Raw genomic sequence first — 19,711 nt, 5'->3', positions numbered from 1 at the left:
TTTAAATTCATAACTAAACTGAAGCATAAAAACAACATTTTACGAGAAGCCCAAAACAATAAATTGTCATTTCAACGTTACACTAAATATAAGATGTTTTATAGTGAGTTTAAGAGGTGCTGATCAATGGATTTTGTTAACTTCTAACAGAGCCAGGCTACCTGTTTCCCCCAGTTTCCAGTCTTTGTGCTAAGTAAAGCTAACCCATTGTTTCACATTTACTATACATGAGTTGTATCAATCCTCTCATGAAATTCATCAAGGAAGCATTTCTCAAAATGTGGAACTCTTCTTTTAAATTTCAGCTTTACTGCTCTCCTGTTAAAACTCAGCCCACCGCACCCAACTCTGCCACACACACACACACACACACACACACACACACACACACACTCACACACACACTCACTGATTCATCTACATCTCACTCGCCTTAACAGCTGGGTTCACCGACACCTCCTTTCCCCTGCTGCTTTGACAAGGTTGTTGCGTGCAGATAGCGGACAGCCAACTTCTGAACTGCTTCTAAATGCAGAGCTGCAAAAGCAGGTTTATATGTAACACTATAGATACACTGCTTTTGGTATAGATGCTTAGAAGCAGTGTGTTACCGGGTCAGCCATGTGTTTTGGCACTATCGACAAACAAAACTAAAGCCTCTGTTTAGTTGTTTTATGACACCAAAATGTCACAAGTGCTGCTTGAGCTTCCACATGTATGGGCCCCCTGTAGCTCTGGGGCCCCATCAAAGTATTCCTCCTCTCCCCCTGACCAGTGGAGCTTTTTCTTATTGTTTCCTATAACATATTTCTGTCACCACTGTGGAACTCTGAATCCATGCTGTCACCAGGATGCTCTCTGACCCCTGAGCTCCCTTACCAAGAGACCCCATTGATTATCACATTGCAGCTGTGCTAGCAAGTTTAGCTGTTCTGTACCCAGGCAACAGCACACTTATGGCTATTTGCATCTGTTCCAGGAGCTTTTAAACCCTTTCATCCTTCAATACAAATGAGAGATTTAGTCTTTCATCCCTGGATCTAAGCCTGAAATCAGAAACATTCATCCACTTCTTATTCTATGTGCAGACAGAGTAACATGAGTTTCAGCCTTTAATGCATCATGCAAACCTACCCAGAGCTTTATACTTTATATAGCTTGAAGCCAAACCTGTAATAAGATAACTCAAGTTTCTAATCTCAGTATTTGCCAAATGTAACAAATTCCCTGCATTGCACTCCTGTCTGCAGCTTTAACCAGCAGGCTTGTAATAGATTACGTTTTGAAAGTGACCTCTTCAACCATGAAGTAGACCTGTGCAGCATGAGCCTGTCATTGGAGTGCTATTGTATCCTGATAGGTGGACCGTATCGCTCACTGTCTGCCTCCCTGTATATTCTAATAGACCTTATCAGTTGGCCTGGAGAGCACTCTGCACCGAGTGACAGGATAAACCTGAGATAGATCAAACAGCAATGGGAAGATTTCACCGCGAGGCTTCAGCGAAGAGTTCATCTTTTTACGCACGCACACACACACAGACACACACACGCTCCTTGCTTTGTTTGTCTAGCCCTCCTTTCTTATATCTATTTAGGTTTACATAACCTACTTCTTAAATTAGAATAAAACAGGAGTAAACAAACAAAACCACAGGTGGACTTCATTCACAGATGGACACACAGCAGCAAGCCCTGGAGTTGTGGAGGAGTACGTGTGCATGTGCTCATACATGTACATGTGTAGGTGCATCTACACGTACAGTCAGTATACTGTATTTTTGTTTTGGTGAGTGCATTCACATCCATGTATGTGCGATGAGTGGAGCTCACGTGTTGCCAGTGTTGCTCTATAAATAGCCTAGATTTTATTTAGATGTTGAAGAGAGAGAGAGAGAGAGAGAGAGAGGGCTCTCAAATGAGTTGCCATAGCAACAGGCACGTTCAGGGGCCCTGCTTGTGAACGAAGGATGAAGGCATGATAATGTTAGTCTCTGTCTGCTGCCTCTCTCTCTCTCTCTCTCTCTTCCCTCTCGAGTCATCTCATCTCAATTGCTTTATCGACATGACAGCTCGTCAGAAAAATATTACCGAAGAAGCAAAGAAACAAAAGTTTATGCATCCAATCCATAATAAGATGATTAATTACATCTTGAAAATGTGCTCTATATCACGCCAATATTTGTTGTTCTCCTGCTCCGACTCTTCCTTCTTCTTTATCATATCGATTCACTTTTCTCACCATCCGTCAACCCCATTCTTTCCCCCTCCCTCTTTCTTTCCTTTTCTTCCTACTTTGTCTACATCCCTCCATCCTTTTGTTTGGTGACCTGCAGTCTGTCTTACGCTAGCTCCCTCTGCTGTGAAGTTGGAAGGAGAAAAGCCTGATTGGTTGGTCCATTCAGCCTCAATTTGGCAGCATGCACTGTTCTGCCAAAAGAAAACCCACACTTCCCGGTACTATTCTGCTGGTCTAGTATTTCCTAAATGTGTGAAGCTGGCCATCTGCAACCAGGTTGGCATGATGATGGGATACCATGTACACACAGACACACACATTAAGAGGGATTGGGGTAGAAGGGGGCATTCATAATGACCAGGGTAAACACAAAGTAGATAGCACTAGAGTGGTCTCAGTTAATTTTCACTCAGGGCCTCTTTGCATTAGCGGTCAACAGAGCAATCCATCGCAAACACCAATGTGGCAGACTGGCTCTTGAGATAATGGACACACACACACACACACACATTGATCTGACATGCTTGTCCCTAATAGCTGGCGGGTAAAGATAAAATTCTCGCAAAATAAGGTTAAAAAAAAAAATCCAATGTAGCACCAGATAACGCTGACATGATTGGTTTATTAACTGATTTGTCAATCAAGAGAAAATTAACAGACTTTCATTCTGATGATTAGTTATTTACTTTGATCACACATCGCAAATCTCTCTCAACAATTTGATTTAATTTTCTGTTTTTGATATACTAGAAGTGAGAAAGGTTTGATGGATATGGGAGCCGTTGGTTTTGTATGTGATGGTTTTAAATTCTGCAGTTCAGTCACTACTAATTTAATTTACATAGTGTAAGTAATTCTTTCTCTCTTTGTCTGACAGCAGAGCTGTTGAGGTAGATAATCCCACTGCATGGGTCACCGGACCTGACTCATTGGTACGTATCTACTGAACCTTCAAACAACATCCAGTGAAATACTGTTTTCACCCCCCATGTGTCAGAGAGATCAACAAGAAAAGTGTGTGCAAAAAGAAACAAAATGTCCAAGCAGCATTAGTGTACAATGGTACAGAAATGTTTTATTGTGAATGACATATACATCAAGATATTCTTAATTTATCCATGTTTTGTGTTTTTGGGGTCTGACTATGTCAGACAGATATGTAACATGGCAGTAAATAACAATGAAACACTGACTGCTCCCTCCGTGAATGTGCTGTGTTGACTCAGTAGTATGTCTCCTGTTCAACCCAACCTAGAAACCAAAGGAGACAGGATTAAGGTCAGAGTTTTGGGATGTTTATTAGGGGTCAAATTTATAAAAGGTTAGAAAGGGTATAGAAGGTGGATCTAAAAATGTTGGGGCCTTTAACTTTGCAGTCAGGCTGCATGATGAAATTATCCCTCATGTTGCCTGACAGCAAATCCAAAAAATTAGACCGGACTGGAAAGCCTGAGCAAGTAACTTCCTTAATTTAGAGCAAATGCTGCCGTGACTTTCTTCATAACATCATTAAGAGGTTTGTCCTGCAGGGACAAGCAGGTTTTGGCATTTTGTCTCATAGTTGCTCTATATCATTAGATGTACACATAATCGAATAAAACTGTATTAGAAGTCAGTGTGGTTCCAATGTGCTGATGCTTTCCCACTGAGCCCAAAGCTACATTTTATTTTCAGGCTTCAACACAAAGGATATTTGTGTTTCACAGCAGTAAAAAAAATAGCCGGGCTGGAATCATGGTTTCCACTTTTAAAACCCAGGGTTGAAAATAATCTGGAAGAGAGTTAGCTTTGGGCCATGCTCACAGAGGAAAAATATCACTTTCTTAGATTTTTTTTTTAACTAAAAAAAGGTCTAAATCTGTCTACATGTTATTTTTTATTCATCCGCTTTTCTATTTCTTTCAGAAGTTGTTTGAAAATGTCACTTTAACTTGTTTTTTTGTGTCTGATTGTAACACATTATTCACCACGGATGAGCAATGAGATGTTCACTGATCTGTGCTGTGGGGCTCAGATGAAGCGCACATACACTCTGTCACACACACACACACACGCATACACAAACACAGCTGTATCAGAGCCAGCGCTGCATGCAGGTTCTGCTCAGCTCTGTGGATGGAATGAGGCATTAACAATGGGCAGGGTTTGAGGGTTCAAATCCCACTGCCCCCTGTTATCTGCCATAGTTCACTGGTGTGTGTGGAGACGCGGTTGTGGCAGTGGCAACAGAAAAAATGCACCAGACACAAAAATAGACACAGGGGGACTTACAGTGCTCATGCTAAACACATGTACACCTGTGTTTCATCCTGTGCATTCAATAAGCTACCACAGCCTTTGCTCTGTCTTAAGCATCATACAGTATGTCATAGTTTGTATACATTTTCTTTCTATCGCAACATTACTTTTATACTTCTATATCTCTCTGCTGAGGTCATGTTTTCTGTCTCACATGTCTGTCTAAACTTTCACTGTAATTTGGTGGAAGGTTTGGCTAATAAAGTATCGTTTTCTTATAATTATTACAAAAATACACTTTCATTTTCAGTATTGAAGTAAAACATCTGGTGTCATGGCAACACTAATTAAGTGTTTACCAGTGTTTTCAGAATGAATTGTCACCATCCTGATAAAACCATGTCAACTTTCCTTGAGCAAAGAAAAAAAGACATCCTTGTTTTCAGCTTTGAGACAAAAAAAATGCATCATACAAAAGTAAAAACAGTCAGAAAAGGTCTTACCGCCTGGGTTGCGTCTGAGTATATATCTTCTGGCTTCATCATACAGGAAGATGAGGAGGGAGTAGGGGAAGGCACAGAACCACCAACATGGCCTAAAGTATGGAGGGACAGACAGACATGTGACGAAAAATATAAGAGCACTCCTCCAGGCCTGTTTGAGAGACTTTAATGCTATTATGTTTGGCTGAAATTTCACATATGAAAAGCTTCAGGGGTGAGCATTAGGATTTTGAGACCAACCTACTTGAATTAATTCAGAAACTTGTTGTAAGCAAAATGAGGCCAAGCATGTTTGATATATTTAATGTGAGGATTCTGAGCTGAGGATGTATTCTCCTCATCTCTTTGAGTGTCCTCTCTGCTGACAACAATGAAACTGAAAATACTGATAATGCACTGCTCGAAATGTCATGACAGATACAGCCATTTTGAAAATCTTCAAACTGCTACAATATGGTTAAAAATGTAGAAGGAGAATCTAGAATCTAAAAAGAGTCTTAAAAGGAAAAGGAAACAATAACAGTACCGTTAAGTGATTGATTTAGCCTGTAAATGCTGTCATATTCTGCAAATGTTGGCTTTTCCATTGCAATAAGTACCTTTCCAAGTCACATCTAATTACATAGTGAGAGAGAGAACCTCAGAGGTAAAAACAGAAATAAAAAAGATAGAAGAACACAAACACAGAAGGCAGACGAGACAGAAATAGGGACAGGAGGACAAAGTCTGGGAGGATACGCAGACTCAGACAGAGGGAAAGAGAAGCCTAGGTTAGTCAAACATCAGCAGTCACCTAAGAAACAGGTGAGTGGGTGGGTGAGGAAGGAGAGAAAGACAAGGAGAGGAGACTAAAGCATCGGGACCAATTGAAAAGATGGTGAGGAGGAGAGCAGAAGCAGGAGAAGTGGAAGATGACAACAAGGAGACATGAGCTGAGTGTGAAACTCCTGAGCTAATGAGCTGAACGAGTCTTTACTGCTTCCTCTATTTCTCTGTTGAAAAGAGTCTCATTAGTTCTGTAACTCTTCTGCCTCTGAAGTGGGAATTACCAATGACACTAGATAATATCCAACTTTTTCAATAAGATAATAAGACTATAACAGCACCACTCAAACTTCATCATCAGGGGAGTTAAACAGTGTCACAGCACTGGCTGCACTGATTGATTGACGACTGATCTCTGGGAAATGCAGTGAATATTGGTGAATTGACAACATAAATAGGATTTCACAGATTACTAATTTAAACTTCATACTTGTTTACTGTGCTGATAAATTCCCATGTATATATGAACAGAAACCAGATATTCAGAGGAGATGCAGAGAAAACCCTCAGCGAAAGCCAATATGTGCATTTACAGCAGATCAAAGATAGTTCTGTAATTACAGAAGGTAGTGGATGTAAAATCATTGTCTGACACTCACTTGAGGGGGTACATTCTTAGGGCAACGTCCATGCCCGGGCAGTATGACAGGAAAGCAGCCAGAGCTGTCTCCTCAAATAGACCAAAGATGAGGATGCGGTTCCTGTGGAAGTGAAGAACAAGTTAATTAATATCTGTTACTTTTATTAGCTTGAGAACGTTCTTCTTCACTGTGATTAATGCTGTAATGACCACTTTTAAACCAGTAAATATTCCCCTCAGAAATATCTGGAGCCACAAAATAACCATAATTATACTTTAAAATATCCCACTTAGATGTTTTGGTATTTGATTCTCTATATACAGATATATACTCTGAGGTTATGTATTTCCAAGTGCACATACTTCATTCCTTGCTGAATGATGGAGTTCCTCCTGGTCTTACAGATGATCAGATCGGCCCACTGGACGACCACAATACTGGCGAAGAAAGCTGTGTGGCAGGTGAACTCTACGATCTTTCTGCGCTCGTATGTCTGGGAGATAGAAAATGAAAACAACTTAGCACTTCTTTTCTTCTCTTGAATTTTGAATGAACCATTCATTTTTGCTTATAAGAACTACTGCTTATGATCATAGCGTTATTCGAAACATTGGTATTACTGACCCACTGCTGTCCGTAGCTGTCTTCCAGGTCATTTACATATTTGTCATCCCAATAGACTCTGATCCCCAGCAGGTCCATGGGGAGGAAGCCATTTTCAGCCAGGATCACAAAGTACGTGAAGAACCCAGCTGTGGCTTGCATCATACCTAACAGAGGACAAGAGAAAGTTTAATTTTAGAAAGTTTTTTATTAGACACAGCATCGTGCTTCCATAAATTCAAATTAGAGCCAAATAATGCCTATCACTTCTCCCCTTACATATCGGTCACATTGAGTTTGAGAACTTATTACATATTATTAATATAGGATACTGTTCACGCTATAATACACAGCTTCTCGCACTTTGTCGCCCTCTGCAGAGGCGGTAGGTGTACAGCAAAGATAGTGGATGGATAAATCACTGATTTATTAACTGGATATCATGAGGTGTACTTACCGATCTGTCCGTAGGCTATGCTGATGAGCCTCTCGTTCACCAGTTTGTCTGTTTTGGGGTTTCTGGGCTGCCTCTTCATGATGTCGCTCTCAGCTGCTTCATAAGCCAGGGAGATGGCAGGGACCTGGGAGACAACAAGTAATTATAAAATAAGTAAATGGAAGTAAATGAAGTAAATAACATACGCAAATTCACATAATGTATCTTTATTTTATAACTTTGTTGGACAGGTTTGATCCCATAATGACTTTTATGTTGTCAAGAAACAAGATAGTCTCTCATGCCCTCAGTCAAAGAACTCACCATGTCAGTTCCCAGGTCGATACAGAGGATGGTGACGGTTCCCAGGGGCAGAGGGATGTTGGCGATGATGAAGAGGAGGAAGGGTGAGATCTCAGGGATGTTACTGGTCAGAGTGTAGGCGATGGACTTCTTCAAGTTGTCAAAGATCAGACGACCTGACAAAGTTATTTAGAAATTAATATTGTGAAAAAATGCTGAAATCCATTTTGCTTGTTACAGTTTGCACTTCCCCATGTCTTCAGATATGAGTCTCGCCGTGGCTCTTACCTTCTTCCACACCGGTAACAATGGAGGCGAAGTTGTCGTCCAGCAGGATCATGTCAGCAGCCTGCTTCGAGACGTCAGATCCAGCGATCCCCATGGCAACGCCGATGTCGGCCTTCTTCAGAGCAGGAGAGTCGTTCACACCATCACCTGTCACAGCCACAATGGCACCCTAGAGAGAAAAAAAAGTCATGTAAAAACTAAAATCTAGGACAACAGACATTTCTGAAAGCTTTTTATTCCAATTTGTGTCTGTGAAAATGTCTTACATACCTGTCTCTGGCAACCCTCCACAATAATCAGTTTCTGCTGAGGGGAGGTTCTGGCGAAGACGATTTCAGTGTGGTATTTCAGCACATCGTCGAGATGCTCCGCGGACATTTCTTTCAGCTCACCACCGTGGACAACACAGGCCTTGGCATCCCTGGAGAGGAAATCACAGCAGCATTAGGACAACAGTTGTGATCCTACATCCTGTTTCTGAGAGTAAAACTGAGGATGCACAAAAAGAAAATCATGGGGAGTGGGTAAACAGGAAATACCAAACACTATCGGCCTTGGCACCCATTAAAAGAAAAATGAATGCACTGTCATCAAATATTTAGAAGTGCTTCACTTCTTCAGGACCTGAAGAAACATTAGATCTTCACTGCAGACAGTGAATCATATTTTTTAATATTATATCAGAGGCATGGTAGAGTACAGTGTAATGTTGTAATGACAGCTGTCATTTCTCATCTGGCATGAGGAATCTGCCCAGGATGACAGTATTTTTTATATGTGGTGTTTGTAGTTTTACAGTCTGACTGTGATCTGAACAAATAGACTGAAACTTGCTGATGAAGGATTCGTAAAGTTGCCAGCTCGGAGCCACATCTAGATTTATTTGTCTGCAGTGATAAAAAGATTAAAGCCTTTTTGGCTGAGTGGATGGCAGGGCCAAGTCTGATTTAATTTTGCACGTATTAGTACTGGCATTAGGCAAACATTGGCAACTATGCTACTTAAAAAGCCACATTTAGAAGGAAGAAGGAAGATGATTAAAACTAGTTGAATAAAGCTTGGTAAGAGCACTAACCTGGGGTTGACCTCTGAAACTGGAACGTTCAAGCGGGCAGCAATGTCCTCAACAGTCTCGTTGCCTTCAGAGATGATACCCACACCCTTAGCAATAGCCTTGGCTGTGATTGGATGGTCACCTGTGACCATGATAACCTGAGGGGGGAGGAGGTGAAACAAAACACTTGAGCTATAGATCTTTGCGTTGAGTTTTATAAATCATTGTCTTGCAGAAACTTGCAGACAACAAACACCGGACACCTGAAAAGACAGTTTCACACCTTGATTCCAGCGCTCCTGCATTTGCCGACAGCATCGGGCACGGCGGCACGAGGGGGGTCAATCATGGACATGAGGCCAATGAAGCACAGTTTCTCAGTGGGGAAGTTCACCTCTTCAGTGTCAAAATCAAAGCCCTCTGGAAACTGGTCATCGGGCAGGTTGAAATGACAGAAACCTGAATAAGACAGGAAGAAAATGCTTGTCAGGAGTTCACAAATTCCTTTTTCTCCAACGACTAATTAAAGATACAAGGATATAGCTTTTAGTGTGGAGCTATGTTGTACCCAGTACTCTCTCTCCAAGTCCTCCCAGCTCAACATAGGCGTTCTGGAAAGCGTCTTTCATCTCTTCATCCAGAGTCTGCTCTTTGCCATGAATCATGATGGTGGAGCAGCGGTCCAAAATCCTCTCTGGGGCTCCTTTCATCACCAGCAGGTGCTTGGTCTCTCCGGGAGTGGAGTTCCTGTGGATGGAAAGCTGTGGGACGAGAGGATGGTTGGATTTGAATGGTAGTTTTTTTTTGTTACTATCAGTTATTTATATAAAGCAAAGCTCCATTTGAATAAAAACTATCCAGGTATGGATTTTTTATCATCAGTCAAAAACAGGTGAATGATGACAACCACTAGGGGGAGTAAATCAACATTTCCCTCTTCAAATATCGTCTCACAATGCAAGGCTTGCCTGTTTTAACTGCGCTGGAAACTAAATGGATTGTTTACCTGGTATTTGTTGGTGGAGTTGAAGGGGATCTCAGCATTCTTGGGGTACTTGTCTCTCATGCCACCAACAGATCCACATACCAGCTCAATACACTTCAGCAAGGCAGCTTCTGAGGCGTCACCAGCTACATCTCTCTGTGGATTGAGAGAAAAGAGTTAAGAGTAGTCTGTTGCACATGACAGCCAATGTAACAAAGACAGGAAAATATTACATACACTTAGAGCCAAGATGAACCACTGACCCCTCCCACCAATGTATGCATTTCTACAAGTGACATTATTTGAAAATAAGACCGCAGACACTGACAATAAGAGCTGTGTCGATATAAGACAACACTAACTACAAAAGATTATTGTTCATCTACATTCAGACTTTTACAATTACAGCCTCTGAGGCTTTATAAACACCACTCTCTATGAAGAAGAACACAGTAGGTAGATGATCTAGTTCATTTTGGATCAGCTTAAGTTTCAGTGATCCACTCCAGAAGAAAATACCACCATTCAACCAACAGTGGATACTTCATCCAATGAATTTTTAAAGAAATACTTGGGAAGCTATTTTGCAATAACAAGCTCACCCTGCCACATTTATTTCTTTCCTCGTTGTGCAGCTTCAAAAGAAATATACTTGCCAGTACTCATTAAGAAATAAATCAATGGGTCTGTCTGGCGACCTCTTGCTATAGCACCAGCTACATATTTCTGAAAAAGCCTTTAATTATGTTGAGTGCCTTTTATAAAGATTTGTAGTGCAGTTTGGCTGCATTTGCATTTTTCTGAATTCAAAAAGTTCCTTGCCAAGTCATAATGCCAAGACACCTCCCACACAGCCACTGCATTTCATGTTCCATCTAGCCCCAGTATCCAGTTCAACATAATTTTCTAAGAATGGAAAATATTCCATGAGAAAACAACCGTAAATTCAGCTCTGTACTTGTTTACAGCCAGGACAAAGAGATACAGGTGTTACACCCAAAGCCAAATTAATTATTTAATCTTTTGTGCAGATCAGAAGAGATCAACTAGAGCACAACGTTTGGTGTTTGGTAACTGCAAGAGGTTAAAGGCAGACATACATACATGCATACAATAAGCTTTTTACCTTCAGGATGGGAACGTTGCCCTGCTCAGCCAGGAAGACGGCGCGGTTGCAAAGCCCGGCGATTCTGGCCAGGGCAGCCCAGGTGGGTGAGCTCCTGTCGAAGGAGGCCCCGCTCTGGTTCTCGGTGGTGTCAGCCTCGTGGATCTGGTTGTCAAACCACATGTGGGCCACGGTCATCCTGTTCTGGGTCAGGGTGCCGGTCTTGTCTGAGCAGATGGTGGAGGTGGAGCCCAGGGTCTCGACGGCTTCCAAGTTCTTCACCAGGCAGTTCTTCTTGGCCATACGCTTAGCAGTCAGAGTCAGACACACCTAGAGATGAGATTGCTCGGGTTAGTTAAGAGCTGAGTCATCTTTTGGATCAATAATTGGACATTTAATGCACAAGAATCACCAGGACTCACAGTGACAGTAGCCAGGAGACCTTCTGGCACGTTGGCGACAATGATACCGATGAGGAAGATAACGGCCTCCAGCCACCCGTACCCAAGGATGAGTGAGAGGACGAAGAAGGAAACACCCAGGAAGACGGCCACACCAGTGATGATGTGGATGAAGTGCTCGATCTCAACAGCGATGGGAGTTTTGCCGCCCTCCAGACTGGAAGCCAGGGTGGCGATACGACCCATGACGGTGCGGTCTCCAGTGTTGATGACGACTCCTCTGGCAGTACCTGAGAGCAAAACATTTTTAAAGTTAGATGTTTGCAATTTTGAGCTTAACTAAATTTCATCTAAATAATATTTTACATGAATTCATTTTCACGCTGTGATTTCTGTGCCAACCACTAGTTGTTTACCTTCAACACAGTTGGTGGAGAAGAAAACAATGTTCCTGGTTTCCAGCGGGTTGTCGTTGGAGAAGTCTGGAGTACGAGTCTGGGGCTCTGATTCACCAGTCAGAGAGGAGTTATCCACCTGAAGGCAGAAAAATAAAACACAGAATGAAATACCAAAGATAGAGAAGAGAAGATGTTCTCTTGAGGACAAGATAAAAACAATGACTGGTATTGTAGCTCTTGAACAAAAATGGGAAGATAGAAAAATGACAGGAGTGTCACCACTCCTACATCAGACTGTCTGTCAGGTGACAACAAAACGTCTTTGAGGTATGGACCTTGCAGCCGTGAGCGGAGATGATTCTCAAATCGGCGGGGATCCTGTCTCCACCTTTCACCTCCACCAAATCTCCGACCACCACCTCCTCAGCGTTGATGCTCATCTTCTCACCGTCACGGAGGACCAGAGCTTGCTGTAAGAAAAAAGATGACATATGTCAGTGGCCATTTCTGAGCATATTTAGAAGGAGCATAACCTTCTATATAGGTTTTGCTTTTATTCCGGTTGATACACGAAGAATGTGTCATCAGTGCACGAACACTGATGGAGTAATACTGCTCCTTGCTTTGTGCATATTTGATGATTTGTCTTAAATTTGATTTGAGCAACATGTTGAGCTACTGGGGACTATTAAAAAATGTATTTAACTGTAAATTAACTCACCTGTGGGACCAGGTTCTTGAAAGAGTCCATGATCTTGGAGCTCTTGGCCTCTTGGTAGTAGGAGAAGCAACCAGTGATGATGACGACAGCAGAAAGCACGACACCCAGGTACAACTACAGGAAGGGAGAAACAATTGCTGGTTAGTTTGTCTGCAGAGCTATTAACTCTAAAATTTACATACAAACAAAACCTCCTTACGTTATCGTTGGCAGGTTCGTCCTCTGAGGCAGCCTGGATACCATAAGCAAGGAAACAGAGGATGGCACCGATCCACAGCAGCATGGAGAAACCGCCAAACAGCTGGAAACAAGATAAAATAACCTTCAAGTTTCAAGACTTTGCTGGTGTGACTGGCTACAAAGAATGAATTTGCATCCCCAAAAGTTTAAATATGCAAAGAAGTGGCTTCTACCTGTTTGCAGAACTTGACCCACTCAGGCGTGGTGGGAGGAGGGGTGAGGGCGTTCGGGCCATCTCGGGCCAGGATCTCTTTTGCTCTGGAGGTGGAAAGACCCTAAAAAGAGACACAAATAAAAAAGGTAAAGGTTTAACTGTATTGGCTAAAAGCACATGCAGATTGACGGAAAAAGAGAGATAGAAGAGGCGACTGGGCTGTCTTGCCTGGAGCAAAACAGTATACACCGTGTGTAAACCAAGCAAAACCCCAATTTAAAAACCTGTTAGTCCAGTTTTCTTCCTTGCTTCTCTAAAGATGTCTTCAGAAGCTACTGGAGGGAAACACGATGAAGGATAAAGCCACGTTTCCTGCTCAGCTATTTCATGTGGTGAACAGGTACACAACTACAACCTAAGGATTTAAGTTTGGTTGGAAGAAAACCAAAAGATACCACCTCCACAGGAAGAATGATCCCAGTAACCTTATAATTACAGCCTCCTCTTTTCATCTTTCATTCATTTTATCCTGTGTAATTATACGGTAGAAATAAAGCTAGTGGTAAACCACAGCTTGTGATATGAAAAGAGTGATAACAATAAACAATGATGATAGGACAATCAGGTTGTCTCTCTCTTATCAATGGGCAGTGCGTACTTCAACAAGGGGTCAAGGTCACATTTTCTTCCACAGCAAAAAAAAAAAAAAAATTAAGAGTAAAGTCTCTTTGGACAGATACCAGAAGTGAAAAGCTGCATTTTCTTCTTGTCGGTGGAGCCAATAAGATGGTGTTTCCTGCATGAATCAAGTCTTTGTTTTGGGGCAAACTCAGACAGATCAGATTTCAGCTGATAATCACCATCAGTCAAGCATTTGGCCACTGTGGGGTTGTATTGTGTTGTGTAATGGGATTCTGTGTGTGTCCTTAGCTTGATGAAAAACCAAGAGGAGAACATTTTGTGCAGCAGCTGAGTTCCCTTCATTCTGTACAGTTTGACATGTTTTTGAAATATCTTGTCAGTAGGATTTCTGCTGCCATCTCAACACAGCGGAGATAAACTGTCAAACGTACGAGACATGGTTTCTGACAAAAAACTGTTGCTTTTTAATGTTATAAATGTTACTTTCTTTTAGTTTCACTAAATTCCACTCAAGACTAGAGAAAATATGTTATTTGTAATTTGGTACACTGACCCTTTACAAGTTTTACATGCTGCTAAATCTTCTGAGATAAATAAGAGAGAAAAAATGTCCACAAGTGTAAAGTATATCTCTGCAGTTTTGTGCTTGTGACCTCACTTTGTCCTGCAGGATCAGACCTGGCCTTTCACTTTTATCTGCCTCTGTGAAACTATCACCAGCAGCTTGTACAACAACTCCAGTGAGTTACTATCACTCTGATAGACTCACACACCCATTAAAGAACAAACACACACACACACACACATTCAGTGCTCACCCTGCTTAGGTCAGTCCCATATTTCCTGTGAAGTTCATCCAAGGTTAACTTGTGATCATCCTATGGAGAGAGAGAGAGAGAGAGAGATTGAGAGACATTGCATAAAACAAACCAAAATCCCTGTCGTTTTAAAACCGCAGATATTATCTCCTTTGAGGATTAAAAAATGTCCCGTCATGTCCTCCAGAGGGACACTGGGAACATAAAGATGACAAGGTAAAGTCGTCTATCTGATCAGGATTATGGATGCATGCTGGTCCATACAGCGTGACTTTAAGATCAGTCAAAGCAGACATTCGAGTAAAACTAGAGTCTACTGATGATTGAGAACTCGCAGCTAAACACAACATGAGCTCTGTTACGTATGGTCTCATCCACACAGTCAGTTTGCTGTGAGCAAACAGTCCATCCAGCCCAATCAATGTCACCCAACTGATATACTGCTGTTTGCTCCCGAGTGTATTGCTCATGTGTTTGACGTTTTGGTGGAGCTCACCGGGATTGGAGCTCGCTCCTTTAGATGCATCAACATCAGCGTCAACAAAATGAATTTCATTATGTTTATCTGCTCAAGTGTTTATATTTTTAAAAAGAAATGGGTGAAAATGCAAATAAAAGTGGATCTGCCAATGAACAACGAGAAAAGCTGACAAATCCATGTGCCTACACGGTGCTTTTTGAATAACGCCTACGGCGAGTGAATGAATAGAGATTCTTTCAATATAATTTGGATGGGGTGCAATAATATCTGACTCCCACCTTTCATTTTTTATACTGTGGAACAACAAAGTATTGTCATCTTTACAGAAACTGCCATTGAGTGAAACATCCCAAGTAAAGATGCCCATACTGGATTCTGTGGTGATATATTAATCTCAAATATGTGACAAACACTTGTTGTGACTGAAATAATACTGACTACACCACTGAATGAATAATAACCTCATTTTAGTGTCCATTTCAGTATGGTGTTAATATTTGTTTTTCTGTTTCATGAAATAGAAGTTATGCAGCTTACTACATCCTGAAAAAATGCAATGTGTCCTTATATACATGGGAACTGTGTCTTGTTGTAATCATCTGCTTGTAGTCATTATTATTAGACAGAGCAGAATGGAAAATATCTGTGATTAACTTTTGATCATATGATTTTTTGTTGGCCTGTCTGATGAATAACATGTTTATTTGTTTAAAGCTACCATTTTATGATCTGTAGTAAAATCAACCCATCAAGTTTCCTATAAGCTTGGGTCTTAGCTAATTTAGAATGACTGAATGATTGACGAATGAGTGAACAAACGAATGAGACTTTAGTGTTCCATTACATTATGTAAAAACAAGTTCTCTCTGACCTTATTAAAGTTTTCATGTCCCAATCACCCACTGCCTGGAGTACATATATATACATATATAAATACTGTATGAAATTATACATTTGCATAATATTCATTTGACCACTGAAAATGTGAAGTCCTCAGCTTTTAATGGTTGAAGTGAGTCCTTTCACATTTATACGCACTCTTCAGAGTCAGTGTAGAAACTGGTGTGACTGCATGGCTCTGTCAGTCCTGCCACAGTTTTACATTATAATAAGCAGGCATAGTGCTCCATACCAAATGTGCCATGCATAATGTGTTATCACATGCTCCAAACTACTGTTGCTTATTTTAACTGTTAGTCAGCAGTTCTTTTGAAGCCTGTAGAGGAAATTTATTCGCTGGCTTTGATTCTCCGCCTCACAAACACACGCATTTGGATTGAGTTTGGATGGCCAGCCACACACAAACTCATTTCTTAAACTAGTTTAAGAAATAAATTCTGGACCCCGATCGATCACATTAAACAGGAATCTATATTTAGCTTTTTCTGTTGGTCAGATTTTAGCAAATCACCAGCTGCTTCTTGTTGCTATGGAAATAGTTTCTATTGTCTTAAACTGGACTTTGGTGCCTCACTTTATTGTATGATGATACAAGTATGCTGGTGCACTAATCATTAACATGTCAGCTTCATGGGCTCCTTATGACCCACCAACTGCTGCCCAATAGACTATTATTCTTTAACCACTGTTCAAATCTGAAACCTGTGAATTATCAATACATGATGTTGCCCTTCTTGTGCTCCCAAAGTCAAACTTTATTTTAAACTAAAAGCCTTTCTCATGACGTACAAATACACTTACAAAAGCAGGGGGGCACATTAGAGACAGTGCCTGCTGTTAATTGCAGACAATGATATGCTAAGTTGGGGAGGTTAAGGCAGACAGGCGATACGGTTGCTATGGCATTGATATGTCCTTCAGCTGCGGCAGGACTTTGAGATCTAGTTAGGTCCTATGAAGGGTAATAATCATTAATATGTCACCTAGATGGGAGTTTTATTACCTAATAACCTGCAGCACTCTGTGACCTACTGGATGACATTGTGCAGAGACTCTTGCAGTTATTAAATAACTACTTATAAAAATGGCAACAAGACATGACATTCATAATCTATTGTAATTGTAGTTTTTTTTAAGTAAGTAAGTAACTTTTTTTTTTTAAAGGTACACACAGCACATCTGCAATAAACTAACAGCATCCATCTATACTTAATGACCTTGTGAAAGTCAAACATCTAGAGTACATCATAGAGCAAAAATGACAGAAAATTGTAATAATATTTTTGATATTATTGAATCATTTGTTGGATATTTTAAAATGGCATCTTTACTGATATCTTATTAGTGCTTTGAGATGAACATGAGACCTGAATCTGCCTCCTTGTTAACTGACCTTGTCAAGGACACAATCCTACCAAGGTTTAAAGGTGCTCTGTCTTTTAACGAGACATTTTAAAGGTAGTTTGTGGACGAATACAGAATTGACAGCAGTTACAGCAAACTTCTCCCACAGGAAAGAACTTAAGTTACAGATGAGACCTCAACAACACTTAAAAACTTAAACAAATGCATTTCTGCCTATAAACTGCCACCAGTGCACATTTTATTTAATTTAATTAGTGAACAGTTTGTGGTGTGAAGTTATTCATCAGACCTTTTCCTTGAGTTGGCGATGAACAGAGAGCAAGTGCCCCGCTGACCTTGGGAAATGACCTCAGTCAGCTACAGATTCAGACTGAGAAAAAGCTGACACCAGTGGAAATTGGTCAACTACTAATCTACACGTGACGTTTCAATCCCACCTAAACCTCTTTGTATGCAACTTTACAATTCTATGCATCCAGAGCAGCTCAGTGCAGACTGTGGCTGGACATCAAATGCCCTACCAATTAAACTAATCATGATCTGAGTCTGAAAGTAAAACAGAAGCAGAATAATAGATGTTTACTAGCTGCAAAGAGGAACTAGTTCATATGTTTTGAGAAGCTTAACTCTGTAATGACAACAGAACGTCTCAGCGCTGAAACTCAATCTAGATAAGCATGATTTAGAAGTTAAAGTATAGCTGTGAACTCCTTAATAACATGTGACAGGACATGAAGTGGTATAAGTAGCAATCTCTATGAAATACAGGGCAAACAGCTACACCTCATGTGACTAGTGCTGAGGTCTCAGCCGCCACTGTGTCATTGCTGTGACCAATGGCTGTGACCTACAGTGTCCAAAAGTATTAACATAGACTGGATAGGACTGTCATTAAGTATGAGGCAAGCAATGTGTATGGGTTGTAAAGTTGAAGCAGGTCTTATTATTTAGTGCCTGTTCCTTTCAGTTAAACTCTTTACAAGTGGTTTAGAAGCAGTTTTTGAGTGTTTACATATATTACTAAAGTAAAGCTACTTAAGAAACACACAGGTTTTATTTTTGTTTGTGTACTCACCAGGTCAACTTCTTTCTTCAGATCGTCCATATCCTTCTTGGGCCCTTTACCTTTCTTGCTTTTCTTTTCCCCGCCATCTGAGGTTGACGCCAGTTTGTACTCATCTTTCCCTCTCTGAATTGAAGAAAGTGAGACAAAATGAGTTCCTGAATAAGACTGAGCACAAGTGGAAAAATTGCCCTGAGACTTCCTCTTTTTGTCCAAAAATCTCCAATCCGACTAATTTGAAAAGCTCCCAAAATTCCTACAACCGTGCAGCAGATATTGAAACTAAGGTACAAAGTACTTCAGGCTACCCACAACTGTCAAGTTTACTCAAAAACCTATGACTACAACTCAGCTCAAAACTGGAAAAACATAATCTTAACCTGAATCTAAAGAATTTACAGGCAAAAACATGTGACATGGTTCCATTACTTACTCCCAGCCCCATGGTTGCAACACAAGTCTGAGCGCAGTCAATCCAATTGTCTTTTTAAATTGTAACTTTCCTACCCCGCCTCTCTCTCTCTCTCTCTCTCTTTCTCTCTCTCTCACACACACACACACTCTCTCTCTCTCTCTCAGCCCTGTTGCGTCCTGTGTCTTCCGCACTCCCCAGAGCAGAGAAGATAGGTTTCTTCACATTACCATACCTTTATACCCTCAGCTGGCTCACCTGCCTTGAGAGGAGGAGTTTGGGGGAGGGGAGGCAGGGTGGGGTGAAACTGGGCAGGTGAGTGGTAGTGTCGGTGAGGGAAAGGGGTGCATGGGGGGGGGGGGGGGGGGGGTAATAGTAATGGTAGTGGATTATGGGAGAAAAGGGGAGGGGTGAATCTTGCTCAACTTCCCGGTTTTGTTCTCACCGCTTCCCTTCTTTCACTCTTTACTCATTTACTCTCTTTGCTCAATCCATTGCTCTTTTTCCATTAATTGTAATTACAACCTCCCCTCGCAACAGGTAGGTGGTACGGACCCGAGAAACTACAGTGAATCCCTGTGCATGTGCATATTTTCTCTGTCTGTATGTGCTTCGTTTACAGTACAAACAGGGATGAATGAAAAAAAAAAAAAAAAAAAGGCAACGTAGTGGAAGAGAGAATGAGAGGTAGGCAGAGATAAAGCCAGACCTAGAAAGGTGAAAGTCCAGTTTTGCGAGTGACTTATTGCTTGGAGCTGAACGATCAATTTGAATAACAAAGACTGAAAGAGAAAAAGGTGAGAAGCTGATTAAAACTGACTTTTTTCCCATGAGGATTCAGGAAAAGGCGGTTGGACAAAACTGTTACTCACAGCAAAGATAACACGTGGAATGCAAAGAGAGGAATCCAGTGAGCCTTTAGCCTCCCCCTCTCTTTCTGAGGTCAATGTGCCCTGT

At 41.2% G+C, this 19,711-nt stretch overlaps 1 protein-coding gene across 1 annotated transcript; it reads right to left on the bottom strand.

The window, feature by feature from the left end:
• Positions 1-3,287: 3,287 nt before the first annotated feature.
• On the bottom strand, positions 3,288-18,938 carry LOC130165289 (sodium/potassium-transporting ATPase subunit alpha-1). Its single transcript, XM_056370403.1, has 23 exons — positions 18,776-18,938; positions 18,355-18,468; positions 14,534-14,593; positions 13,093-13,194; positions 12,879-12,980; positions 12,680-12,793; positions 12,294-12,428; positions 11,977-12,094; positions 11,582-11,850; positions 11,181-11,489; positions 10,076-10,210; positions 9,638-9,830; positions 9,353-9,528; positions 9,091-9,227; positions 8,286-8,436; positions 8,016-8,184; positions 7,749-7,903; positions 7,446-7,569; positions 7,010-7,155; positions 6,748-6,878; positions 6,404-6,505; positions 4,980-5,071; positions 3,288-3,489 (listed from the first exon to the last, which is right to left on the bottom strand). The coding sequence occupies exons 1-23, from the start codon at positions 18,785-18,787 to the stop codon at positions 3,461-3,463; spliced, it is 3,075 nt and encodes a 1,024-aa protein (XP_056226378.1). The 5' UTR covers positions 18,788-18,938; the 3' UTR covers positions 3,288-3,460.
• Positions 18,939-19,711: the final 773 nt, after the last annotated feature.

Source organism: Seriola aureovittata, chromosome 24 (assembly GCF_021018895.1).
Source record: "Seriola aureovittata isolate HTS-2021-v1 ecotype China chromosome 24, ASM2101889v1, whole genome shotgun sequence".
NCBI lineage: Eukaryota > Metazoa > Chordata > Actinopteri > Carangiformes > Carangidae > Seriola > Seriola aureovittata.
Note: the sequence above shows the minus strand (reverse complement) of the source record. Positions and strands in the feature narration are given on the sequence as shown.